General features: G+C 54.9%; 1 protein-coding gene across 2 annotated transcripts in view; it reads right to left on the bottom strand.

The window, feature by feature from the left end:
- AHCYL2 (adenosylhomocysteinase like 2) overlaps positions 1–22,892 on the bottom strand; it is a 131,712-nt gene extending 108,820 nt beyond the window's left edge. For both annotated transcript variants that reach the window (XR_012764705.1, XM_075427793.1), the window contains exon 1: positions 22,479–22,892. Coding sequence is in view for 1 of the 2 variants with exons in the window: in XM_075427793.1 (XP_075283908.1) it covers positions 22,479–22,853 (375 nt within the window). In the remaining variant the exon portion in view is untranslated. The remainder of the gene's footprint in view (positions 1–22,478) is intronic.
- Positions 22,893–26,789: the final 3,897 nt, after the last annotated feature.

The raw sequence follows: 26,789 nt of genomic DNA on the forward strand, positions 1-26,789 counted from the left end.
TAACCTTCTTTTCTTCCACTTGCTTCCCCTGCAGCCGAGCAGTTCTGGCACCCGCTACACGCGTAACGCTGCTCTTGATATCGGTAACAAAGCAGACCGCAACCATACAGACGCATCCATCTACCAAACACCCCTCCTTCCTTTATTACTTTTCAGTTCAGAATCGTTCTCCTGGCTGAAGGCTCCCCAGAGACCCATTCCAGCCTCCCTCCTCTTCCCTGCCGATGCAGCTGCCTTGTCCCTCCACACAACCCAGCAGCGACCACGGCACGACACAGATGGCTTTTCGGGACGTCTCGAGCAACGGCGATCTAACATAAGAATTTCAAGCGAGACGTGAAACTAGTTTAGATTTTTTTTTTCCCCTCCTTTTTTCTTCACTCCTACTGCTGTATCAGTTTGGACCGAATCCAGCTTAAACATCATGGGCTACAGTCTGTTGGAAAGATATTTACAAAATAAACTTTGTGTGTAAAGCACTTCCCGGCGCCCAAGGCTCCGTTCTATGTTCTTCTGGTATCTTTACGGCCATCGGTTTCCAGTAGAAGTACCTGAGCCTGCGCATGACGAGGTCCTGTCTCCTTGTGTTCGTAGTACGGCCAGAGCCGGCGTGTCCAGTGCTGGGCTCCCCAGTTCAAGAAAGATGAGGAGCTACTGGAGAGCGTCCAGCGGAGGGCTGAGAGGATGAGGAGGGGACTGGAGCATCTCTCCTGCGAGGAGAGGCTGAGGGAGCTGGGCTTGTTCAGCCTGGAGAAGAGAAGGCTGAGAGGGGACCTTTGAAATGCCTCTAAATATCTGCAGGGTGGGGGTCAGGAGGACGGGGCCAGACTCTTTCCAGTGGTGCCCAGCGACAGGACAAGGGGCAGCGGGCGCAAACTGAAGCCGAGGAAGCTCCAGCTGAACCCGAGGAAGAACTTCTTCCCTCTGAGGGTGACGGAGCCCTGGCCCAGGCTGCCCAGGGAGGTTGTGGAGTCTCCTTCTCTGGAGATATTCCAGCCCCGCCTGGCCGCGGTGCTGTGCAGCCTGCTCTGGGTGACCCTGCTTGGGCAGGGGGTTGGGCTGGGTGATCCCCAGGGGTCCCTTCCAACCCCGACCATTCTGTGATTCTGTGATTCTGTTTTCAGATGTGGTGTGCAACATCTCCTTCAAAGGCCTGCAGAGGGAATCTCGAAAATACTCCTGTCCTACTCAACACCTGGAGAGTCACAGAAGCGCAAGCCAATATCCCTGAGACAGTGAACGGTGAAGGGCGGCAAGCAAGAAAAAAAAAAATCCTCTTTTTCCCCTCCTCTCCTTCTCTCCCTTCCTTCCTTTCCTCCAGATGTTGACCAAGACGCAGTTTATCTGTTTGAAGACCATCGGCTTCAGGCAGCCGAGCGAAGCAGCTGTTCCACAAGCGGAAAAACATTTAAAAACTAACTGGGAGTCACCAGCGAGCAATATTGGTCAATACAGAAAAGAAAGAATGAGCAAATCAAACAGGCACTGCTGAACGCTTTAAGATTAATCTCTGGGTGATTCTTCACTTAAAAATAACACAAGCTGTGCATAAACAACAGGTTAAAGAAAATAGGAAAAAAGCTTTGGATTTTGCAGGCGCAGCACAGCACTACAACTGTTCAGCACCCCAAGGTTTTCCAGAAGATTCACACGACGACTAGCTTTTTACCCCAGCTTGGACATTCACGGATTTCTCCACCGTTTCTCCCCCGTGCCGCTCCCCTGCCTGCCAGGGGTATGAACACACGGAGCAGCCACTGCCAAACCCATCAAAATGACGGCACCGAACCGCGCTGTTCATTTGGTATTTTTACAAGAGCCAGAAGTCGGGATAATTAGCCTGAATTACAGGGACTGATTCCCTGCCCAACCTAAAGTTACCAGTAAGCAAGGCAAGAGTTGGCTGCGCCCACCGCCGTAAACCCACGTACGCGTCGCCACGACCACTCAGAAAACTCGAGCGATTTGGTACACGCCGAGCTCTGCACTCCGGCGGCATCCGCACCCAGGAGCTAAAACACCACAGAAAGAGACACACAAGAATCACAGAATCACAGAATAGTAGGGGTTGGAAGGGACCTCTGTGGGTCATCTAGTCCAACCCTCCTGCCAAAGCAGGGTCACCCACAGCAGGCTGCACAGGACCTTGTCCAGGCGGGTCTTGAATATCTCCAGAGAAGGAGACTCCACAGCCTCCCTGGGCAGCCTGTTCCAGGGCTCCGTCACCCTCAGAAGGAAGAAGTTCTTCCTCGGGTTCAGGTGGAGCTTCCTCTGCTTCCGTTTGTGCCCATTGCCCCTTGTCCTGTCGCTGGGCACCACTGAAAAGAGCTTGGCCCCATCCTCCTGACCCCCACCCTTCAGATATTTGTAAGCATTTCTAAGGTCCCCTCTCAGCCTTCTCTTCTTCAGGCTGAACAAGCCCAGTTCCCTCAACCTCTCCTCGTAGGGGAGATGTTCCAGTCCCCTCATCATCCTCGTAGCCGGATTTGCAGGGAGCTAACAGTTTTTTTGCTTTTCAGAGAAAAAGCGGCAGACGAGAGCGGGCTGGCGAGGCGAGAGGCTCACAAAAGACGCACTCAGAGACCGGCACGGTCACCCCGAGTGCCGGGGCACCAAGCACTTTACACAACGGGAATGAATGCAGCGAACGCGTCCACACGGACACACGCGCCCCGCTTCCCGAGGAAGCCTATTTTAATTATAATGGTTGCCACGGTTACTTTAATTCCAGCATCGCTCCGAGTAGTCTCGCAACTCCCAACTCCACACCACTAATCAGGAATCTTGCATAACATTAGCACTGAATAACCCAATTTAAACCAACTTAAAAGCCTGGATTATTGCACAGGATGTTGACGCAAAAGGAAGAAAAAAGGAAAAAAAAAAAGAAACAACCCACAAAACTGCTTTGTTCAGGGAAGCACTTCTTCTGTCTTGGTCTCCAGCAAACGCTTGTCGTTCTTACCCACGTGGAAGCTATGGATGAGCCCAAGCCAGAGCAGAACCAAAATTAAATACTCTTTTGTTTAGTCAAACACGGTCCTCCTGACTTATAAAAGAAGAATAAAGAAAGTACAGTGGCATTGTATCAAGTCAAAGGTGCCTATAGAGTTACTCCTAGTTATTGGGAGAATAAAACAACGTGGCAAACCTGGAGTATCAGACATGGAAAGTTTGACCTACAAGTACATGAGCTGCAGCAAGAGGTTTCAGACCTAGGGTTCTTCTTTGACCACTGCCCACAGCACGACTGGCAAAGCTGGGTGGAAAACATCCCTGTAATTCAAACACCGCCGCAGTAAGCATGGCTGACCTTAGCCTGCACAAAGAAACTCCCTGCAAGCTATTCCAGCCTTCCTTTTGGGCTTCAGCTCTGTAAAAGTAGAAATTCGGACTCAAACATCTCGGCAGAGGACAAGTTAGACACCCCACACATCAGGGTGGAAGTCTTCCCACCAAACACAGCCGGTCTGGATCCTCCTTTAGATTGGATATCAGGAAAAATTCTTCACTCAAAAAGTGGTCAGGCACTGGACCAGGCTGCCCAGGGCAGTAGGGGAGTCCCCATCCCTGGAGGGGTTCAAAAACCATGGGGATGTGGCACTTGGGGACATGGTTTAGCAGGCATGATGGTCTTGGGTGGATGGTTGCACTGGATGATCTGAGAGGTCTTTTCCAACCTATGATTCTATGATTCTCCCTCCAGGAATTCTGAAAGCAGGACTACTCAAGACGGAGGTCTTCCACAGGCACCCATCTAGCAATCATTTATAAAGCCAAATATAATTTTTCTCCCTATTAAAATACAAAACATTTTCATCTTAATTTCTTTCTCCCTAATAACCTTTGCTCACCAGAACTTCTCCTGGACCTACAGTATTTCAGTCAGCACAGACCCTTTCCTAGATACAACAGGACACAGCGCCATTCCTTATCCTGGGAAAGCGCAGACGACGTCACATTTCTCTTTCCCAACCTTAAGCGTCCCAAGCCCAGCCTTCTTCCCAAAGACAAAACAAGGAGCAGCAAACCCTGACCTTCAGTGCTCTACCCTGCAGACTGCTTTCTGCCAGGTCACACACAATCCTGCATTAGCTTCAAAAGGGGCAGCAGAAAGAGAAATTTTTTGGCTGTTTGCACCATCCCATTAGGGATGAGGTAGGTACGGAAGCCGTATGCCCCGTCCTCAGCTCCTGAGAAATTACCAGCGCGGTCCTAACTGACTTCAGCCTGGGAACCCTTGGAGACAGAGTTCACAGAATCACAGAATGGTCAGGGTTGGCAGGGACCTCTGGGGATCCCCCAGTCCCACCCCCTGCCCAAGCAGGGTCACCCAGAGCAGGCTGCACAGCACCGCGTCCAGGCGGGTCTTGAATATCTCCAGAGAAGGAGACTCCCCAGCCCCTCTGGGCAGCCTGGGCCAGGGCTCCGTCACCCTCAGAGGGAAGAAGTTCTTCCTCAGGTTCAGCTGGAGCTTCCTCTGCTTCAGTTTGTGCCCGTTGCCCCTTGTCCTGGCGCTGGGCACCACTGCAAAGAGTCTGGCCCCGTCCTCCTGACCCCCACCCTGCAGATATTTAGAGGCATTTCCAAGGTCCCCTCACAGCCTTCTCTTCTCCAGGCTGAACAAGCCCAGCTCCCTCAGCCTCTCCTCGTAGGAGAGATGCTCCAGTCCCCTCCTCATCCTCGCAGCCCTGTGCTGGACTCTCTCCAGTAGCTCCTCATCTTTCTTGAACTGGGGAGCCCAGCACTGGACCCAGCACTGCAGATGGGGCCTCCCCAGGGCAGAGCAGAGGGGGAGGAGAACCTCCCTCGTCCTGCTGCCCACACTCCTCGTGATGCACCCTAGGATCCCATCGGCCTTCTTGGCACCCAGGGCACGCTGCTGGCTCCTGGTCACCCTGTCGTCCCCCAGCACTCCCAGTCCCTCTCCGCAGAGCTGCTCTCCAGCAGCTCAGCCCCAGCCTGTGCTGGTGCCTGGGGTTGTTCCTCCCCAGGTGCAGGACCCTGCCCTTGCCCTTGTTGAACCTCATCAGGTTCCTCTCTGCCCAACTCTCCAGCCTGTCCAGGTCTTGCTGAATATCAGCACAGCCTTCTGGCGTATCTACCACACCTCCCAGTTTTGTATCATCAGCAAACCTGCTGAGGGCACACTCTAACTCTTCATCCAGGTCATTGATGAAGAAGAGGAACAAGCCTGGGCCGAGTACTGACCCCTGGGGGACACCACTAGTTACCGGCCTCCACTGCTTCAACTGCATCCCTGCACAGCAAACAACGGAGGCTTTCAAAATGACCACCCGCTTCACAGCGTCCCTCAAAAATCCCATTTCCTACAACCGCTTCCAGCTCCCGTGGCTAAGGATGAATCGCACGGATCAAGAAGACTGACCGAAACACCTTCTCGTTTGAGAAACGAAGCCCGGAGGTGAGAACCGAAGAGCTGGCAACGTCTGCCACGTGGAACACGACGCCTTCAGCAAGCAAACTGCAAAGAAGAAATCAGAAAGTGCTTCTAGAATACGCAGGTACCACTGATCTGACGGGAGCTGTGAACACCAGCAGCACTGGGGAGGTCACCCGGTGAGGCAGGACAGGAGTTTAATCAGCTTCCCCTCCCACAGTTCTCATATTGAAGCCTAATTTATTCTGCTTGTATCGCGCTCATCTATGCATTATTTAAATGCATTACAAAGTCAGACAACAGAAATCGGGGAGAGTCTGGTATTAGAGCACTTCTTCCACTATTTATTTTGTTGCTCGGTTATTCTCCTCTCCAGAGTTCTTTCCTCCACCAGCTAAAATTCACGTGTATGTTAGGAAATAATAATTCTGTCAGGAAAGCCCAGGTGGTAACAAAACCACTCCCCCGACGCCTCTACTTAAGCTTGAAATAAGATTTTTCCATGTAAGACTGTAGATATTTCAGCAATCCTCACCAGCAGCATTTGAAATGCTGCAGTCTAAAATAGCTTCGTTCCAAGCTGCAGCTCTCCTGTCATCAGTCTCCGTGGCAGCAGGTTAGATCTCAGCACCCATCAGAGCACAAGGAATAGATCGCAGCAGTACTAATAACGCAGAAGCAGAGGAAATCGCTAATATTCCTCCAGAGCTCTGGCACGCTTTGTTACTCGATAGCTAGGAAGCTTCCATTTCTTGCCGCGTACAAAATCACTTCTAGCTCCGGCAGGTAAGTTGTGGTGACTTTTGATCCAAACACAGAAAAAGGAAACCCATTTGGAAGGATGCGAGAGCTGGGATACTGAAATCAAGTCACTGCTCTACGACAAGAAAGCGTTGCGCGTTTGGCCTCCCCAGCAGCCCCGAGCCCAGAAGACCACAGCTCTAGATAAGGAAAACTGCTGGAGAAAAGCTCCCAGAGGAAACGGGGAAAGAGACAGCACGAGGTGATGTTCCAGTCCTGGGGAGCCGCGTTCTGACACGAACAGCTCCGCACTGCGGGCCCTCCCACCAAACCCTCCGCCTCTGCCCAGACCAGGACATCAGCCGCAGCGTCCAGCCGCTCCTCTCCAAGCCAAGGCCTTCGGCCTCCGTGCTCCCCCTCCTGCAGTTTTCTGCCCCTGTATCAGAACAAGGATGACAACGGGGCGGTTGAGTGTGACAGCAGACCAAGCTGCACGCTAACACAGCTTCCAGCTGCCCTTGCGATGACGGGTGCTACCACCTCAGCACCCAGCCATCGTCAGGCTTCTGCTGGCACCCAGAGAAGAACCTGAAGAAGGATAAACGGCATCTTTGCAGATGATCGCGCCAGCCTCCTTCAAAGCCCAAAGCTAACAAAGAAGATGCGGTTCCAAACAAGCCATTTCTATGCTAGCAAGCGTCTGGTGGGGGCTGGCCTCAAGGATGACATTGGGACATTGAATTCCCAAGGAGAGGAGAGCAGGAGACTGTGAAGAGCCCCGAGGATACAGGCAAGTCCTTGGTGCAGTGGAGACGAGAGAACTCGTGCAGTTACAGAGAGCCCTTGCGTAAGCCATCAGGAGAGCGACCTTTGCGGCACAATTCCGAGAGGTGAGTAATGGAACAAGCTGATATTTGTCAAAAATCAGGTAAGGACACAGTAACTGGTAGCTAAGTGGAAAGCCTGGAGTGGCTTTTACTGCACAGATGGCCTCTCCAAACGCTCTCCGATGCTCTTCCCTTCAGAGGGACGGGTGAAACCCGGACACAGGCTGGCAGGGAGGACAGGCAGAGTGCACTCAGGCAGCACCTTTGTAATCTCTGCTACCCAAAGAGCCATTGCCACCAGCATTACTTCAAGGAACCGAAAAGTTACATTCACCTACCAAGGTCAAATAGAAGTACTCACTCTGCCCTCCTCGAAGGCAAGTAATCCTTTTCCTCCTACCGCTTTCAAAAGGAGACCAAACTAGGGTCACTCTCAAGTTCCAAGAATGATTTAGCCCCTGCTTTAAAAAAAAAAAAAAAAATCTTAAAATTACACATTAAAAAGTAACGTGACAGTTTAAAAACAAAAGACAAACCCACAAGGAACGGTTGCTTCTTGATATCTTTACCCCCTTTCAGATTTAAAGAATTCAGCATCTTTTAATGCGCAGAGAAATGACAAAACACGGGATCTGACACCAACTATGACCACGTCTTGAGATTTACTTGATTTTCAGGTCAGCGTGATTCAAAAGATAACCCACTCCTAACGGGTCTGCAGGCTGCAGGGCAGGCTGGAGTCCAGGCTTAACTTCACGTAGCGAGCAGACTGCCTTACGGACAGAAAAACAGGCGCCCAGACCCAGACCCCAGCCAAGCTCGCCTCCTGGACCAGCCTGACCCTCTTCCCCGCTCCCAGCGGGTTTCAACCACGGCAGCGCGACGTATCGCCGCCGGGCGTCTCGATTTTCCAAAGCGGCCTCGCAGAAGACGCGTCCTCCAAAGGGTCACGGCAAATGTCACCAAGCCCTGCGGACTTCTCCCCTCCCCAGCGTGCGCAGCCACCTGGCAGCGCGCAGGGCACGAAATCAAGCCACGGGTCACCAGCGGTCTGCTCGCGGCTTCTCACGCCGTTTGCCTGAGCTTGCCAAGCGGCTGATCGCAGCCCAAAATAAAAATAAAATTACAAAAATCATCAGCACACTCAATATCTCTGAAATATTACTCCCTGCTTTCCGGCCTTTACCACAGTTCACCACCTCTACAAGCCACCACCGCCTCCCAAGCAGCCAAGGGGAAGCTGAACGAGCGAAGGGAGCACGCCAACATTTACATTTCTGTCGCATCTTCCACCACGGGAAGCCAAGTATCAGCCTTAACGTACTTGCTAAAAGCACAGAAAAGTAATAGTACTTGATGCACCCAACTCAAATCTTGAAAAGAATCAAGCACTTTTTACATTACTTGGAAACAAAATGGATTTTATTATCAGTTCCTGAAATCTCACACACTAACAGCAGATAGCGAGACTGAAGAGGGATTCATTGCCAGCGGAGAGCAGAATTACAGCAGTTGAGTATTACAGAAAGACATTTCTGTGTCATAGGATGGAAAAGACCTCTAAGATCACCCAGTCCAACCGTCACCCCAACCCCCCCATGCCTGCTAAACCCTGTCCCCAAGTGCCACAGCCACACGGTGTCTGAACCCCTCCAGGGATGGGGACTCCCCCACCGCCCTGGGCAGCCTGGCCCAACCCCTGACCACTCTCTCAGCAAAGAAATTTCCCCAATCTCCAACCTGAACCTCCCCTGACGCAGCTTGAGGCCATCGCCTCTCGTCCTGTCGCTGGGTCCTGGGGAGCAGAGCCCAACCCCCCCTCCCTGCCCCCTCCTGTCAGGGAGCTGCAGAGAGCGAGAAGGTCTCCCCTCAGCCTCCTCTTCTCCAGCCTGAACAGCCCCAGCTCCCTCAGCCGCTCCTCAGGGGACTTGTTCTCCAGCCCCCTCCCCAGCCTGGCTGCCCTTCTCTGGCCACGCTCCAGCCCCTCCATGTCCTGCTGGGAGCGAGGGGCCCAAAGGGGCCCGATCCCTGCCCTGCTCCCGCTGCCCACCCCATTGCTGACCCAAGCCAGGCTGCCGTTGGCCTTCTTGGCCACCTGGGCACCCTGCTGGCTCCTGTCCAGCCGGCTGCTGACCAGCACCCCCAGGGCCTTTTCCCCCGGGCAGCTCTCCAGCCACTGCTCCCCAAGCCTGCAGTGTTAATTAATTTCAATTAATACCTAACCGGTCGATGTGAAACGCTGGAAATTCTGGCAGGGATCTGTCACCCCAGAATGTAGAAGGTTGGTTTTTTTATTAAAAAAAAAATCCACATCAAACACGTCTTGGCGCATTCTGCAGACAACAAAAGTGCTCTCGGCCGACACCGAAAAGGCTCCACGCAGATTTCCCCACCTCCACAAACACTGAAGTCACGGGGAGAGCACCAAACCTCAGGCAGCAAGCTTTTGGGCAGCTGGAAGGAAAGCTCGCTGGGAACAGACACCAGCATGAGCTGCAGTCAGGCGTTTTCCTAAATTGCTCCTTGAGTCATTTTTATGGGAACAACCCATTCCCTGGTTTTGCTCGTGTAACTTCGGGATTAAATGTCGATCGCTTCACCTCCGCGAAGTAAATAACAAGCAAAGCTTCCCAGCTGCCTGCTGAAGGCACGTTCGTACTTCTTCTATTTTTAAATACTCGGGTTTGGAATAAAATTTGAAATAGAGTGGTTCAGCAGTTCTGAGCAGCTAACTAATTTTTCAACCGACTTTCCTCTTCTTTCTGACATTCATGAAAAATGCAACTGGCTGCCTAATTCAGACTCTGACACAAGAAAAAAAAATACCTGGAGTTCCAACATTGCCACCCCTGCGATTTCAAGCAAGGTCAGCACGCAGCAGCGCTCGAACAGTTCACGCAGCAAACTGCTAAAAAGGCCATCAGAAGAGCATTACGGCTGGGAAGCTGACCAGAAATAAAGAATCCCAGAAGTGAGGTTGTTCGGTCAGCCTGAAGTCGCACACGCCGCAAGCAAGCGCAGGCAGACTACGGCTTGCAGGAGAACCTGTAGTGAGGCCCCATCTGCAGTGCTGTGTCCAGTGCTGGGCTCCCCAGTTCAAGAAAGATGAGGAGCTACTGGAGAGAGTCCAGCGGAGGGCTACGAGGATGGTGAGGGGACTGGAGCATCTCTCCTATGAGGAGAGGCTGAGGGAGCTGGGCTTGTTCAGCCTGGAGAAGTGAAGGCTGAGAGGGGACCTTATAAATGCCTCTAAATATCTGCAGGGTGGGGGTCAGGAGGACGGGGCCAAGCTCTTTGCAGTGGTGCCCAGCGACAGGACAAGGGGCAACGGGCACAAACTGGAGCAGAGGAAGCTCCAGCTGAACCCGAGGAAGAACTTCTTCCCTCTGAGGGTGATGGAGCCCTAGCCCAGGCTGCCCAGGGAGGCTGTGGAGTCTCCTTCTCTGGAGATATTCCAGCCCCGCCTGGACAAGGTCCTGTGCAGCCTGCTCTGGGTGACCCTGCTTCGTCAGGAGGGTTGGACTGGGTGACCCACGGAGGTCCCTTCCAACCCCTAACGTTCTGTGATTCTGTCTCCATCGGGGGACAGAACGCGGTTTCAGGGTTGGACTTCGCCGATACTTTGCTTCCCCCCATTGGGAAGCTGCAAAGTGCACAGAGGAGGAGGCAGGAGACTTCAAGAAGAACACGGGGTTTTGGTTAGGCTGTTAAATGCTGCCCCACACAATGAAGTTCTGTATTTTTCTTTCCCAAAGCAGCGACGGGCAAGTCTACGCAGGCAGGCGCAGCCAGATTGGAGCTGAAGCCGGATGGACAGCAGCCAGCTCCGGCGCAGAAGCTGACGCCTCCCGAAGAGAACAGACACAAAGTGACTCACATCTGCCCAACTCGGCGTGCGCTGAGCGAACGCGGCTCTGCCCGCTCGTGTCCAGGCACGCCTTCAGCAGCGCTAGGCAAGGCATCCTCACCCAACCTTCTGCATCTGGCCAGTAACTGTAAGCTCATCATTTATTTCGTGGCTTGCGATCCAGAATTCAGTGAAGCGCTGAGCACTCATAGCTCCAACTGAAGTCGGTGGGAACTACGCTTCGGTGATGGAGCCACAGAATCATTAAGGTTGGAAAAGACCTCCAAGATCACGAAGTCCAACCGTCACCCCAACCCCCCCATGCCTGCTAAACCCTGTCCCCAAGTGCCACAGCCACACGGTGTCTGAACCCCTCCAGGGATGGGGACTCCCCCACTGCCCTGGGCAGCCTGGCCCAACCCCTGACCACTCTCTCAGCAAAGAAATTTCCCCAATCTCCAACCTGAACCTCCCCTGACGCAGCCTGAGGCCATCGCCTCTCGTCCTGTCGCTGGGTCCTGGGGAGCAGAGCCCAACCCCCGCTCCCTGCCCCCTCCTGTCAGGGAGCTGCAGAGAGCGAGAAGGTCTCCCCTCAGCCTCCTCTTCTCCAGCCTGAGCAGCCCCAGCTCCCTCAGCTGCTCCTCAGGGGACTTGTTCTGCAGCCCCCTCCCCAGCCTGGCTGCCCTTCTCTGGACACGCTCCAGCCCCTCCAGGTCCTGCTGGGAGTGAGGGGCCCAAAGCTGAGCACAGCACTCGAGGTGGTGAGTGCTATTTCATAATGACAGGAGACATCTGGGGGAAAAAAGTCAGATCTTCTCCACTTCACAGTGGAAACCCCAAACATATTGACAAGTGCTCTTCATCTCCAGGCATCAATACCCCAGCTGCAAACCTGAGATGAAGCGGTGCTACCTTGCAGAAGCAGGGCAATACTTCACACAGCGTTCCGGCACCACAGAGAGCTTTTCGAGGGCGCAGAGGAACGTTAATGCTAGGCTTGCACCCATCCTTGGTTATTCTAGCGCGCTCCGGCGTCGCATTTGCAGAAACGCCTTCCATCTCGGACACAGAGAGAACACAAGCGCGACCACGCCATTCGATTCTCGGAAAAGTCCCTGCAAACGTCAGCCACTTCAGGGAACTGCTCTGCTGGTCACCGAGTCTTCGGGAAAGCCACACGAAGGCCTCCGCTCTCTTTAACAATCATTTCACCGGAGACATCTCTGCATGTTTCTACTATAATAAAAATAAAAAATATTTCAAGACATATTTATATAATTATACACGTATTTTCCGATAACAACACTGTAATAAATTACAAACCAGTTAAAGCTTCTCTCCACAGCCCAAACTGTGGGAAAGCTCATTCTTCGGGAGAGGCACCGTAAATCACGATGCCAATTTACCCAGCTTCACGCACTCTTTTGCAGAATAAGAAGTAACAACTCCCGACCAATCTCCGCATTCTCCAGCCTACGAGTGGCATTTCGGGGGACGCACGGATCAGACGAGCCGCACCTACCAAAGCCACGCGGTTCCAGAGTTTCGTTCGGAAGCCGGCAGTTCATCAACAGCTCTGTCCACGAGGCTGAACTCCCGCGAGCTGCACAATTTTTGATGCAAAAAAAATGCCAAGCCGCCATACTTCGATAACATTGGCCTCCCCAAAATATAACTAGGGAAAAAAAGGAAAGTTTTCTAAAGGCATTCAGCACACAGCTAGCGGGCACGAGCACGGCAGCAACTTGCTGCTTCGAGGCCATAAGCAGGGAAGATGGTCAGTTGAGAAGTGTTCTCCAAGAAAAAAAACTAGATTTTTTTTAAATCTTAGACCTCAAAGCCCCCTGAAGAACTATTATTTCATGTTCCTCACTCTTCTTTTCTCCCCTGCTGACTTCTCCCCTTTCAGATTAAGCTGAAAGCCCAGAGTCCTCCGCTGAATCCAGCACAATGCACTGAATTTAAGGTTTCCAGAACCGCCTTGGCCTCTCTCAGCTGACTGCGACACACCCGCGAGCGGGCACCACGCGGCTCCTCCACAGCCGCACAATAAAAACGAGTCAACAGAATTTATTAAACCTTTGCTCCTTTTTACCTCGCTGCAATATTTCACCTGAATCTCCAGAAGACTGCTTCTAACAGAAGACTGGACTGCTGTTGCAACTGAAAACCCGAAGACTTTTTCCCTTTCTGCTTGCAGGGAGGAGGTCTGTGCCCAGCCTGCACCGGTGGCCGACGGCGACTGCTCCTCGGGCAGCCCGGCTGTCAGACTCCCCACCTCGCTCCCTGCATTTACAAATGTTCTGCCAAGAGAGACCCCGAACTGACATCGGTAGCCATCCGACAAAGGAAGAAATTAACTTCATTGTGGCTTCTCTCGGCTGAAATGGAGGCATTTCACAGAATCCCAGAATGGTCGGGGTTGGAAGGGACCCCTGGGGATCCCCCAGTCCAACCCCCTGCCCAAGCAGGGTCACCCAGAGCAGGCTGCACAGCACCGCGTCCAGCCGGGGCTGGAATATCTCCAGAGAAGGAGACTCCACAACCTCCCTGGGCAGCCTGGGCCAGGGCTCCGTCACCCTCAGAGGGAAGAAGTTCTTCCTCGGCTTCAGCTGGAGCTTCCTCTGCTTCAGTTTGTGCCTGTTGCCCCTTGTCCTGTCGCTGGGCACCACTGCAAAGAGTCTGGCCCCGTCCTCCTGACCCCCACCCTGCAGATATTTAGAGGCATTTCGAAGGTCCCCTCTCAGCCTTCTCTTCTCCAGGCTGAACAAGCCCAGCTCCCTCAGCCTCTCCTTGTAGGAGAGGTGCCCCAGTCCCCTCATCATCCTCACAGCCCTCCACTGGACTCTCTCCAGTAGCTCCTCATCTTTCTTGAACTGGGGAGCCCAGAACTGGACACAGCACTGCAGATGGGGCCTCCCCAGGGCAGAGCAGAGGGGGAGGAGAACCTCCCTCGCCCTGCTGCCCACACTCCTCGTGATGCACCCCAGGATCCCATCGGCCTTCTTGGCACCCAGGGCACGCTGCTGGCTCCTGGTCACCCTGTCGTCCCTCAGCACACCCAGGTCCCTCTCCACAGAGCTGCTCTCCAGCAGCTCAGCCCCAGCCTGTACTGGTGCCTGGGGTTGTTCCTCCCCAGGGGCAGGACCCTGCCCTTGCCCTGGTTGAACCTCATCAGGTTCCTCTCTGCCCAACTCTCCAGCCTGTTTCAGTGGGATTATTTTGCCGCACACGCTTCTAACTGCAAACCTGAGCACAGAGGACTTTGTGCAAGACACATTCAAAGCTTATTTTATCCTTATCCCTTTTCCTCCTAGTCACTTTGTTGCTCATTTGAAGCAAAACCGAACAGTTTTGCTGGGACTTAAAGCAAGCAGCCTCCAGTGTTCTCATTTAGAGGCTGGACCTTGTTTCTCAGGCCGTCTCTCTCCCATTCATCGTTCAGATTTTGCAACTTGTAATAGCCCATCTCTCTACATCGGAATTTAGCAGGACGTCAGCCATCGTACATCAAGGAGGATGTTTCCTTCACGTGACTGAGGTTCTGCTCTCGGACCTCTGGCTTGAATCTGCAAAATTGAGGAAGAAAATAAATAACAAAGCAGAAAATCTACTGGCTAATTTTGTACCCTGTCACTGCAGCAGCTCTACAGAACATTCAGAGCAATTCTTTCCATGCTCAGTATTCTTCAAATCCAACCAATGCTGCAGGTCCCTCAGTCACATGGAGAAACCTGCCTGTTACATCTGAGCTACCCAGCTCCTTTCTCTCTGCTCAGTTTTACCTCCATCTCCTCCTCGATGAGTTAAATCATCGCGTTGTTCTACAATTCACTAGACCGAGTTCTCTGGAGATATTCCAGACCCGCCTGGACGCGGTGCTGTGCAGCCTGCTCTGGGTGACCCTGCTTCGGCAGGGGGGTTGGACTAGATGATCCCAAGGTCCCTTCCAACCCCGAACATTCTGGGATTCTGTGTGAGTTAAAAAGAAAACCTAAAAGGTCAAACATGGCTCTGAAAGTCATAATTGCTTTACCTGGCTCATCTTCCAGGCGTCAAATCAGGGCCAAAGCTAAGACCACGCTTGTAATTGCTTGTAAATTCAAACACTGGGTTTCTGCCCCTCCAGCAAAGATACAAACACAAAGATCACTGCGTGCTTCAACACCTTTTTTTACCCCAGAAACAGACAGAGCTGCGGTGCCACGGCCTGGCAAGACGCAAGTCCGCCATTCAGTACCAGGTCTGAGGCGCCCTGCACCACACCCCAGCCTCCCATTTCCACGTCCTTACGCTTTCCACTCTGCCACCTACTCCCATTCAGTGCCATCATTTTTCTATCACTTCTTCCCCCCCAATCTTCTTTTCTCTTCTCTTCTGTTCCCCAGCCTCCATGCCAGAGGTTGACGTATTGATCTTCGTACACAGTCCCAAGCAGCCGCACGCAGGCACCTTCTAAAATCAAACCGCACGCGTTCGCAGGGGGACGGGCCCGCGAGTACTGCACGTAATAAAAGAATACGGCCTCCAATGACAAGATTTTACTAAATAGCACGCAAACCACACTCATTAAGAGCAGCGCTCGGGAATTCAGCCTCAGGGGAAACATTTATTACCTAGCATAAGGGATCACCTGGGGGTTAGAATGCAACTGAGAAAACATGAAGCCAACGCACGAGCAGGAAGGAATCCTTAGCGGAGCGCGCATCTGCCAAAAAAACCCCTCTGCCCCCAAAAACGACGTGGGAACATCGCAAGGAATTTGCACACCTTTACACGGGGAGAGCTGCAATTCATCGTAGGCAGCAAAACCTGCTGGGAGTCAAGGTCAGAACCATCATTTAGACAAGGCACAGGAGAGTCATTTCCAGTCGCGGCGGCAGAAAACCTCCCTCCGCAGCTCACCAGTCAGGTGATGTGCCAGTCTGGTGAGCACCAGGCATTTATTTTGATGTAATCGCTCCGCCAAATGATTTTACAGCGAGGAGGAGTGTGAGAAAGGTTATACTCAAGCAGGGACACGACGCCGGGACGCGCACCTCGCTACTGTGTACCTCTCCACCCTGCTTTTTCTGCTGCGCCCGCAGACAAAAGCCACGGCCACTGGCACTGCAGAGGCGGCGTAGCTCTGGGAAAGCGAGCTGTGCTCGGCTCTAGCCCGCTAAACGAATCAACAGCACCAAGAAAACAGCAAATCAATCCCTCCCCCATCCCAAAACCTCCATTTTACAGATGCTGAGGAGCAAAAGAACACAGCTGGGAATTCAGGGAGTAAGCTGTGCTTTCAGTACCGAGTGGCTGGGACAAAAAAAAATTTAAAAAAATAACCTTTTGTTTTGTAAATTGATATATGCTTAATATAAAACTTCACAGCTACATAACTGCTGTCATTTCTCTCCTGTGAGGAGAGGCTGAGGGAGCTGGGCTTGTTCAGCCTGGAGAAGAGAAGGCTGAGAGGGGACCTTATAAATGCTTACAAATATCTGCAGGGTGGGTGTCAGGAGGATGGGGCCAAGCTCTTTTCAGTGGTGCCCAGTGACAGGACAAGGGGCAATGGGCACAAACTGAGGCACAGGAAGTTCCGTCTGAACATGAGGAAGAACTTCTTCCCTCTGAGGGTGACGGAGCACTGGAACAGGCTGCCCAGGGAGGCTGTGGATTCTCCTTCTCTGGAGATATTCCAGCCCCGGCTGGACGCGGTGCTGTGCCCCCTGCTCTGGGTGACCCTGCTTCGGCAGGGGGTTGGACTGGGGGATCCCCAGGGGTCCCTTCCAACCCCACCATTCTGTGATTCTGTTTAAACTTCCCAGTATGGTGTACAAGCATTTACTAAGCTTTACTCGCCAAGCAGCTAGGAATCGTCAAACCAAGCAGTGCATGTTCTTCTCGCGGCTAAAGAGGGGCACAGAGTTATCGTGACAAGGCTAAGGTCACACGGCTAATCAGTTTGGGAGGCTTAATTACAATGCCTTACTAGCTCCCACCCTGTGCAAACTAACGACAACATTTCCAGAAGTTTGGTGACTTTTGACCACTTTTATCCAGGAATGCCCTAAGAAATAACACAAAACGTAAGTGACCAAGCCCGGCAAAGCCAACAAGCGATTATCTAATCATCAAAACACCATTCTGTGTTCAAATCTAAAACCATCAACAATTCATGTGACTCAGGGCCTTGACTCACATCCATGGATAAGTTTATCCCAGGACACCTGAACCTGTTACCCAGCCCCACAGCTCGCCTGGCGCCGGGAGCGGGGACAGCAGGACAGCAGTCACCGCAGCCAGCTCCCCGTCGCAGGGACTCGCACTGCGGCCAAGCCCGCTCAGCGTCCAGCCGCTGCTGGGGAGCCTCTCCAGCCCTCCATGCCCACCAGCCTGCTCGCATCACTGCTCGTCCTTGACCCCACAGAATCCCAGCATGGGCAGGGGTTGGAAAGGATCCCCGGGGATCACCCAGTCCCACCCCCTGCCCAAGCAGGGTCACCCACAGCAGGCTGCACAGCACTGCGTCCAGCCGGGGCTGGAATATCTCCAGAGAAGGAGACTCCACAGCCTCCCTGGGCAGCCTGGGCCAGGGCTCCGGCACCCTCAGAGGGAAGAAGTTCTTCCTCATGTTCAGCTGGAGCTTCCTCTGCTTCAGTTTGTGCCCATTGCCCCTTGTCCTGGCGCTGGGCACCACTGCAAAGAGTCTGGCCCCGTCCTCCTGACCCCCACCCTGCAGATATTTAGAGGCATTTCGAAGGTCCCCTCTCAGCCTTCTCTTCTCCAGGCTGAACAAGCCCAGCTCCCTCAGCCTCTCCTCGCAGGAGAGATGCTCCAGTCCCCTCACCATCTTTGCAGCCCTCCGCTGGACTCTCTCCAGTAGCTCCTCACTGGAAGGAATCACGCCAACAGAAAAGTAACCCAACTTCAAGCGGTTTGAGCTTTCTGAACTGCCTCATCTTGGAGCCACATGAGGAGCTGGCAGGAGGGGAAAGGGAGAGGGTGAGGACACGCCGTCAGAGGCAGGAGAAGATCTGGACCAGCCCTGAAGCTCAGGCCATCAGGCACAGGTCGAGGACCCACTCACCAGCCCTCCTCAGAGGCAGCCGGCTCCGAAGCAGCGCCAGGCAAGCAGGGGTCGGCTAAATCTACCTGTGCAGACGCCCGTAAAGCCCACAGCCACATCCACGGGTCAGAGCTAGCTGTAAAAGTCAAGTCCAATGTCATCTCAGAAACGAGGTCTTCCAGCCGTTTCTTGCGAGCGCGGATCTACAGCAAGAATCCAAAGATAAGAAAAAACGTGATTACAGAGATCTTCACCTCTATCTGATGGGAACCATGAAGACAAGCCCGGTGGACTCGACTTTGCCCTCTGGGTTTGCGGGAGAGCCACCGTTCCTCGCACAAGCAGGTGTGCAAGACTGCAGAATCAGGACTACGCATCAGCTGTAACAGGACAACAAAATGAAACAACCGCCTAAATAAATAAAAATACAAGCTTGCACAGTTGTTAACACCGCCAATCCGGGCACGTGCACTGGCCCCACTCTATCCAGGTAAAATATTAATTAGCCCATCTAAAGGTAGACAGGCGTAAGTAAAATGCTAAACCAACACAAAAACAGTTTTAAAATGAGGGGGACATTAGAGGAAAGAAGAGTCACGGCTATTTACTGTGTGCTTGTGTCAGAACTACGAAATGAACATTAGCTCACACACTACTTAATACACATTAAAATTTCAAGGAAAGGGGAAAAAAAAACAGAAAACAGTGCTTTTGATACATAAGCCAGTCAAGAAAATCTAGACAGGTTTTTTGCCCAGCAAACACTGGAAGAACTACAGCTTCTTTGGTCTGACTACGAATTTGGTGTGATCTTGCTGACACCTTTTAAATAGACTTTTACTTCAGGTACTAAAGCAAAGTTCTATTGCATTTGACTAAGAAATTTATCTGCTTCTTTTCGACTTATTTTCGTTACCAAGCCTTCTTTCGACAGATGCTTCAGCTCCGCGTGCCCAATTTTTCAGTCACAGGACTGGGAACAATTTTACAGCTACCGAATCCGGTGTTTTATTTCAATACCACGACTTCCTCAGCAACGGCGGAAAGGACTCTGGATTTGTAAACCCGGCAAACGAAACGCCTAACAACCCGCCGAGCCTCCGGAACGCGCGCGGCGAAGTCACTGGAAAGCAACAGCACGGGGAGGGGGGGGAGAAAGAGAAGGAACAGGCTGTCCTCGCAGCCACCCTCCATCAACACATCGCGCTTCCTTTAGCAACCAGCCAGATTGTCAGCTCCCAAACAAACTCCTCGCCCAAAGCGCAGGGAGCCGGCTGGGGAGCGCTGCCGCTCCGCGCTTGCTGGCTCTTCCTCCCGCACCCGGGTTGCTCCTGAAAACCTGGCACCCTCCGCTGCTACGAGGAGCGTCCAGGGAGAGCGGTGCGGATCTTTCACGCCGTTTCAGACAACGACCCCGTCACCCACCATCAACAGGCCCCTTCCCTCCCAGAATTACGAAGCGAAAGCGTCGTCTGACCCCGCGCTCCTCTCGCCAGATGGGAGCTGGACTTCACAGAATCACAGAATGGTCGGGGTTGGCAGGGACCTCCGTGGGTCACCCAGCCCAACCCCCCTGCTGAAACAGGGTCACCCAGAGCAGGGGCCACAGCACCGCGTCCAGCCGGGGCTGGAATATCTCCAGAGAAGGAGACTCCACAGCCCCTCTGGGCAGCCTGGGCCAGGGCTCCGTCACCCTCAGAGGGAAGAAGTTCTTCCTCAGCAGCGGGGTGCAAGGAGAAATCCTTTTTGTTGTTTAACAACAACAAAAAAAAAAAAAAAAAGAGGAATAAGGCAGGAGTTTAGAAGTATTAAATGTGCTTCAGGAAAAATACGGATACCCCGAGGGTCTCTAAAAATAGCGAGGTGGGATTAGGATAGACAGGGCTCCAGGCACTGAGGATGGAAGATGCAATCTTAACAGAAAAATGTCCTCTGCTGAGGAACTGAACCCCCCCAGCAGGGCTTTCTACAGGGACGAAAGAGGCCTTGGTCCCAACTCTCTTCCTGGGCAGACCTTGCCTTACAGGGATGTGCTCCTTCCCGCAGGGTCTCTAGGAGAGACTCCAATTTCAGGGAGGTCACACAGGAGATCACAGTTACGGAGGCAAACTCCCTCATCCTGGGCCTTCTGAAGGAGGAGGAAAGATGAGAGCGACAACGACAGAGGGTGGAAGTCCAGCACTACGTAGCTGAAGTCTTCACCCCAAAGTCTCATGAGCAGGGAGGTTCCCCTTACGACAGGTACGCTTCTTCCCCTACATTCCCCAAAAGGTTCTTGGGCAGAACTCCTTCTCCTGAACTTGCTGAAGGGGAGGGTGCCAGGCACCCACAACTCGGGAATCTCTGCGGAAAACACACATTTCTCTACAGCCACACATGGAAGGGGCCACGTGTATCTATAGAAGGCTCTATCTATAGGAGAGTACACACAGACATCCCTTATGGGGAGTAACTACGTCCATGGGTGCAGCCACCTGAGGGACACGGATACGGCGTGTAGGTATCTACGTGAACAGCTCAGACCCGTGTGTAGGCACCTAAGGAGAGCAGGTGTGCCTTAACGTGTAGGTACCCACCTCCGTCAGCGTTTGTGCAGCTGCAGACACACCTGTACGCGTGCGTGGCGCTGACAGAAACCCCGTCTGTGCACCCGTTTGCATCCCTGTAGGTCTCTAACCACATAAACACGCAGGAATACCTCCCCTGCACGCAAAGGCACGTGTCACGCAGGCAGCTACAGCGTACAGACATCTACACACGTGTTTGTATACACACCAGTAAGCGTGCACACCCACCTCTGTGTACTCACCTCCGCACACGTGGGTTCACATACGTACAAGTAGATGTGTAGCTACGGCTGCGCCTGCGTATTCACGTGTAAGTACAAAAGCGGTTGCAAACACACGCATAACCAGCTACAGGTGTACATTAGGGCTGCGAGGATGAGGAGGGGACTGGAGCACCTCTCCTGCGAGGAGAGGCTGAGGGAGCTGGGCTTGTTCAGCCTGGAGAAGAGAAGGCTGCGAGGGGACCTTCGAAATGCCTCTAAATATCTGCAGGGTGGGGGTCAGGAGGCCGGGGCCAGACTCTTTCCAGTGGTGCCCAGCGACAGGACAAGGGGCAACGGGCACAAACTGAAGCAGAGGAAGCTCCAGCTGAACCCGAGGAAGAACTTCTTCCCTCTGAGGGTGACGGAGCCCTGGCCCAGGCTGCCCAGGGAGGCTGGGGAGTCTCCTTCTCTGGAGATATTCCAGCCCCGCCTGGACGCGGTGCTGTGCCCCCTGCTCTGGGTGACCCTGCTTGGGCAGGGGGTTGGGCTGGGTGACCCCCAGAGGTCCCTTCCAACCCCCACCATTCTGTGATTCTGTGATATGTCCATACATAGCTCGGGGGGATATACACCTAACCAATGTACGTGTCTCGAGGTTACGTAGGTGTGGGCGTCGCACACCCAGGCGTGCTCGGGCACACAGGACCGGCACGGCGCGAGCAGCCCGTGCCTACCTGCCACGTCCATCGGCGCACGCCCGGCACGCACTCGCTGGGGGACCACGGTCCGCATGTTCCCGGCGTGCGCGTCCCCACACCTCGACGGGGAAGTGCTGCGACGGGGGCACCCCGGGGCGCGTGCAAGGGCGTACACCCAGCGCGCACGCCACGTACACCCGGTTATCCCTCCCGTATCAACGGGACAGGCACCTCCCCGCGCGTTTTGATCCGGTGCATATCCGTACTTCCGAGCCAGCTGATAACCCCAGGGACGCAAACCCGACGTGAACTCACACACACCCGGGAGCTCACGTACCTGGGACAGGCGTTACCCACGAACACCCCAAACACACGCGGGTGTGCGGGACTGGGGTGCGCACACCCCCGGCGTGTGCCCACGCTCCTCAGGGGACACGAGCGCGTAAGCAAGCTCGCACCCTCCGAGGCAGGCACATCATCGGGCACGTGTACGGCCGCCACGGACACCCAGGGCCGGACCACGCCGGTCACACACGTCCGTGGACACAGCCACGCTGTTTGCGTGCTTACCCACGGGGCAGAGGCGCGGGGGGACACAAGGAGTGGATGGGACCCCATGTCCTGGCGGAGCGTGGCCCCAAAATGTGGACGCAGGTGGAGCCCCACGGCCACGGGAAGGGTCCCACAGCCACAGGGGGAGCAGGCACATGGGGGGAGCCCCACAGGCACACAGGAGCAGCCCCACGGCCACGGGAGCAACCCCAGAGAAGGAGTCCCATGGCCACGGGGGCAGCCCCACGGGCACACGGGAAAAGCCCCACGGGAGAAGTCCCATGGCCATGGGAGCAGCCCCACGGGAAGAGCCCCACAGAAGAAGTCCCATGGCCACGGGAGCAGCCCCATGGACACACGCGAGAAGCCCCCCGGGAGGAGCCCCACGGCCACACGGGAGCAGCTCCACGGGCACACAGGACCCCCCCCCACCGGGGAGCCCCACGCCGGGCCGGTCCCTGCCCGGAGGGGAGACACCGGCGTCTCCCCAAGCCCCGGCCCGTTCCCCGTCCCCGGTGGGGTTGGGTGTGATGTCCCGTGGGGGGGGTCCCCACGTCCGCGGGTGGGTGCTCGCCCCCCCCCCCCCGGTACCTTCTTGACGGTGCGCGGCGCCTCGGTGACGGTGCCGTCGGGGCTGACGAGGGCCTCGGCCGCGGCTCCCCCGCCGCCTTCCCCGTCGCGGTGCCGGTGCTGAGGGTGATGCGGGTCGCTCCTCTTCATGGCCGAAGCCTGAGGGACCTTGGCGGCGGCGGAGAGCCCGGGGCAGCCGCTGAGGGGAGGCCGCTCGCCTCCGCCGCAGGAGGAGGAGGAGGACGCCGGGGCCGCCTCACGCTCCGCTGCCGGCAGCGGGCAGGGGGCCGCGGGAGGGTGAGCGGTCACCGGCTCGCACGCCGGCCCCGCCGCTTTCTCCATGGGGCCGCTCAGCTCCTTCAGCTCCACGGCGGGGGCCGCCACCTGCACCGACATCGCCGCTGCCTCCGGCTCCCTCACGGACCGCCCGCCCGCCCCCTCAGCGCCCGCGGGGCACGCCGGGACCTGCAGTCCTCCCGCCCGCCGCCCCGCCGAGACTACAACTCCCGGCAGGCTCCGCGCCGCGCCCGCCCACCGCCCGCCTACCCGCGGCGCGGGGGCGACTGGGAAGTGTAGTCCGGGGGGGGCCCTGCCGAGGCGCGGAATGGCGGAGGCGGGAGGCGAGCCCGGGCTGCGCGGCCTCCAGCGCCCTGCGGGGAGGCCGGGTCGGCGCTCGAACTCCCTCCCCGTAAGGAAATTTGTGCGGGTTGTTTTCCACGTTTTAGCGGAATTTCCAGCTCTTGCAGGAGCTGCTGGAGAGAGTCCAGCGGAGGGCTGCGAGGATGAGGAGGGGACTGGAGCATCTCTCCTGCGAGGAGAGGCTGAGGGAGCTGGGCTTGTTCAGCCTGGAGAAGAGAAGGCTCAGAGGGGACCTTCGAAATGCCTCTAAATATCTGCAGGGTGGGGGTCAGGAGGATGGGGCCAGACTCTTTGCAGTGGTGCCCAGCGACAGGACAAGGGGCAATGGGCACAAACTGGAGCAGAGGAAGCTCCAGCTGAACCCGAGGAAGAACTTCTTCCCTCTGAGGGTGACGGAGCCCTGGCCCAGGCTGCCCAGAGGGGCTGGGGAGTCTCCTTCTCTGGAGATATTCCAGCCCCGGCTGGACGCGGTGCTGTGCCCCCTGCTCTGGGTGACCCTGCTTGGGCAGGGGTTCGGGCTGGGTGACCCACAGAGGTCCCTTCCAACCCCGAACATCCTGTGATTCTGTGAAGTATGCAGCGACGAAGACTACAAGCCTTCGCAAGGAGGACAACGAGCCTTCATCCAGAAGACCCCCACAGACAACGCTGTGCAGAAGAGGGGCAGAGTACCATCATGAATCCCTAGAAATAATTATAATAATCACGCCTGCTCCCAAGACCAATTGTAATAATCCTGCCTACTTAGATAAACTTTGTAATAAATAGGCGCGTGCTTTGTGACTCGGTGCGCAAGTGAGGAGGAGCGATCCCCCTGGCCCCCGGTGCCATCACAAACACGCCTGCTTTATTACTCTCCACCAGTTGTGGAGTTTGTCTCCGCGCGTCGCTCTCCCTGTTGATCGGCTTGTCCACGCCGGGTGAAAGAACCCTGGTTTGGGGCCAAAATCCCCGGCCCGCTGCTCCGCCGCAAGCAGAACCATCGGAAGCGAGGAGCCGAGGCGAGCGTGATGGCCGAGAGCTCCAAACCTTGCTGCGCTGCCGGGCACCGCGAGCCCACGGAGCCCCGCGCGGGTCGGCCTTTCTTCAGCAGCCTTTGTACAAACGAAAGCCGGTAACGAGCCACGGTTTTCTAAATCCAGTTCTTCAGGGAAGCTCCTCTTTGGGAAAGGGGAATCCACACGCATCCTTCTTTGTGTTTTTTTTTTTTTATTGTCATAATTGATACCCGTAAATGTAAAATTTCCACCTACCAGAGCGATTGTAATTAAACTAAAGTAGATCCTTGCTGCTTTGAGAAGATAGGAAAGCTCTAAGATAAAGAGACTCCTAAATAACGCTACTCAGACAAACTTGACTTGCTGTTTTGAGAAGACAGGAAAGCTCTAAGATAGAGAGGCTCCTAAATAATTCTACCCCAGACAGCCCAGCCTTGGGAGGGCAGATGCACCAAGCTACAGAGAGAAAGAGGCACCAAGAGGGCAACAAGAGCAGAGCAAAACAACCTGTAAGGACACGGTATCCTGATCTTAGAACTGGGTTTGTGCAGAAACAAAGGTCAACCAGTGGACACTGTGATGAGGAGTATAAGCCTTCATCTTGAGACCCCCAAAGACCATCCAAGGACGCTAACAGGCATGCGTGAAAGACATTAACATATGCTAATTAGTTATTGGAAAAATCATTAATAAGCTAAGCATTTCTCAGAAATATAATGAATATCTACATTGTGACTGTGTTTAACCTGAAATGACAGAGTGTTTGGCGCGCATGTTTGGAGGAGAGATCCCCCGTCTGCCCGGCGCCGCAATAAAGAATCCCTGCTCAACAGCCCTCTGACTATGAAGTCTTCAGCTTTCCACGGCATCATTTCCCTGCTTAGGATTGTTGCAGTATCTCAGGGTGCAAGGCAAGGACCGGAGCCCGTGCGTCTGGGGCTGAGCGAGCGCAACATTCCCGTCTCGTCCGAGGGGCGGGAGGTCGCGTCCGACACGTCGGGCCGGTCGGAGGCGAAAGGACCGTTTCTTGATACCGAAGGGGATGTGATGGGCTGAGCGGGAGGGATGGAGACGAGCCTGGAAAATGGAGAGGCATGAAGGAGTGCAAGCTTGAGTGGCATTCCAGGATCCACCAGAAATGCCAGAAGTTAGACACGTGCAGGACAATACAATTGGCAAGACTGCGATGACCGGGAGAGTTTCTCATCCCCAAGTTAACACCCACGGCCCGTTTTGAGTCACTCGTAAGCCCTGGGCGAGCTCAGTGTTTCATAGAATCACAGAATCATAGGTTGGAAAAGATCTCTAAGATCATCGAGTCCAACCACCCACTCAACCCCCCCATGCCTGCTAAACCCTGTCCCCAAGTGCCACAGCCACACGGTGCCTGAACCCCTCCAGGGATGGGGACTCCCCCACTGCCCTGGGCAGCCTGGCCCAACCCCTGACCACTCTCTCAGCAAAGAAATTTCCCCAATCTCCCACCTGAACCTCCCCTGACACAGCCTGAGGCCATCGCCTCTCGTCCTGTCGCTGGGTCCTGGGGAGCAGAGCCCAACCCCCCCTCCCTGCCCCCTCCTGTCAGGGAGCTGCACAGGGCGAGAAGGTCTCCCCTCAGCCTCCTCTTCTCCAGCCTGAGCAGCCCCAGCTCCCTCAGCCGCTCCTCAGGGGACTTGTTCTGCAGCCCCCTCCCCAGCCTGGCTGCCCTTCTCTGGCCACGCTCCAGCCCCTCCGTGTCCTGCTGGGAGTGAGGGGCCCAAAGGGGCCCGATCCCTGCCCTGCTCCCGCTGCCCACCCCATTGCTGATCCAAGCCAGGCTGGCGTTGGCCTTCTTGGCCACCTGGGCACACTGCTGGCTCCTGTCCAGCCGGCTGCCGACCAGCACCCCCAGGGCCTTTCCCCACGGACAGTTTGGGATAAGCTGGCTGCAGACGAGGCACAGGGAGAGGACAGGAGGAGCCCACAGAAAATCCCCCCAAAATCAGGAGGCAGAGGAGCGATCGAGGGAGAGGGGCAGCAAAACCCAAGAAGCCAAAGGAGGATTTCATGCTTGGAGAGGAAGAACGTGGTCAGCAGCTGATGACACGCTGCGTTGGGACAGGAGGAAAAACGTTTTCGTTACAGGCAAGGGTGGCAGCTGGAGTGGAAAATGCCTAGAACGGAGGCGAGGGGAGAAAGGGCTGTAAGGCATTTACTGGGCTCCGAAGGTGACGCTGTACTGGAGGCGGCGGGGAGGACGACGGGAGGAATCTGTGAGGGGGGTTGAAGTTAAAGGAAGAGAAACACATTACTCTGTGCGTGGAAAGTGCCGGGGAGAAGTCCCAACTGCCTTGAACCGATGCTATTTTCTCGCTGAAGCGAAGCCAGACTCAGTGTGCGGGTTTCACAGCGCATTTCTGCCTCTCCCTCGGATCAGAAAGCTCCGTCTCAGGGCAGATTTCAGTCTCAGAAGGGGCCTTTGAAAACAAAACTCTTTGAAAGCTGCTGTGGGAGGGATTTGAAGTTGCAGCCGCTGAATATCCCTCCCCTTCCATATACGCTGCGTGTCTCTCGCAGCCGGAAGAGCAGCTCCGGTTGTGCTGCGGAGCGGGGCTTGTGCTGGCCTGGAGCCCTGGCGCCGCAGATCCCACCGTCCCACAAAGAAGAAAATACCGGGTTGTTTTGCACACGTCTGACCTGGAGAAATCTGCTGCTC

Source organism: Opisthocomus hoazin, chromosome 8 (assembly GCF_030867145.1).
Source record: "Opisthocomus hoazin isolate bOpiHoa1 chromosome 8, bOpiHoa1.hap1, whole genome shotgun sequence".
In the NCBI taxonomy this organism is placed as follows: domain Eukaryota; kingdom Metazoa; phylum Chordata; class Aves; order Opisthocomiformes; family Opisthocomidae; genus Opisthocomus; species Opisthocomus hoazin.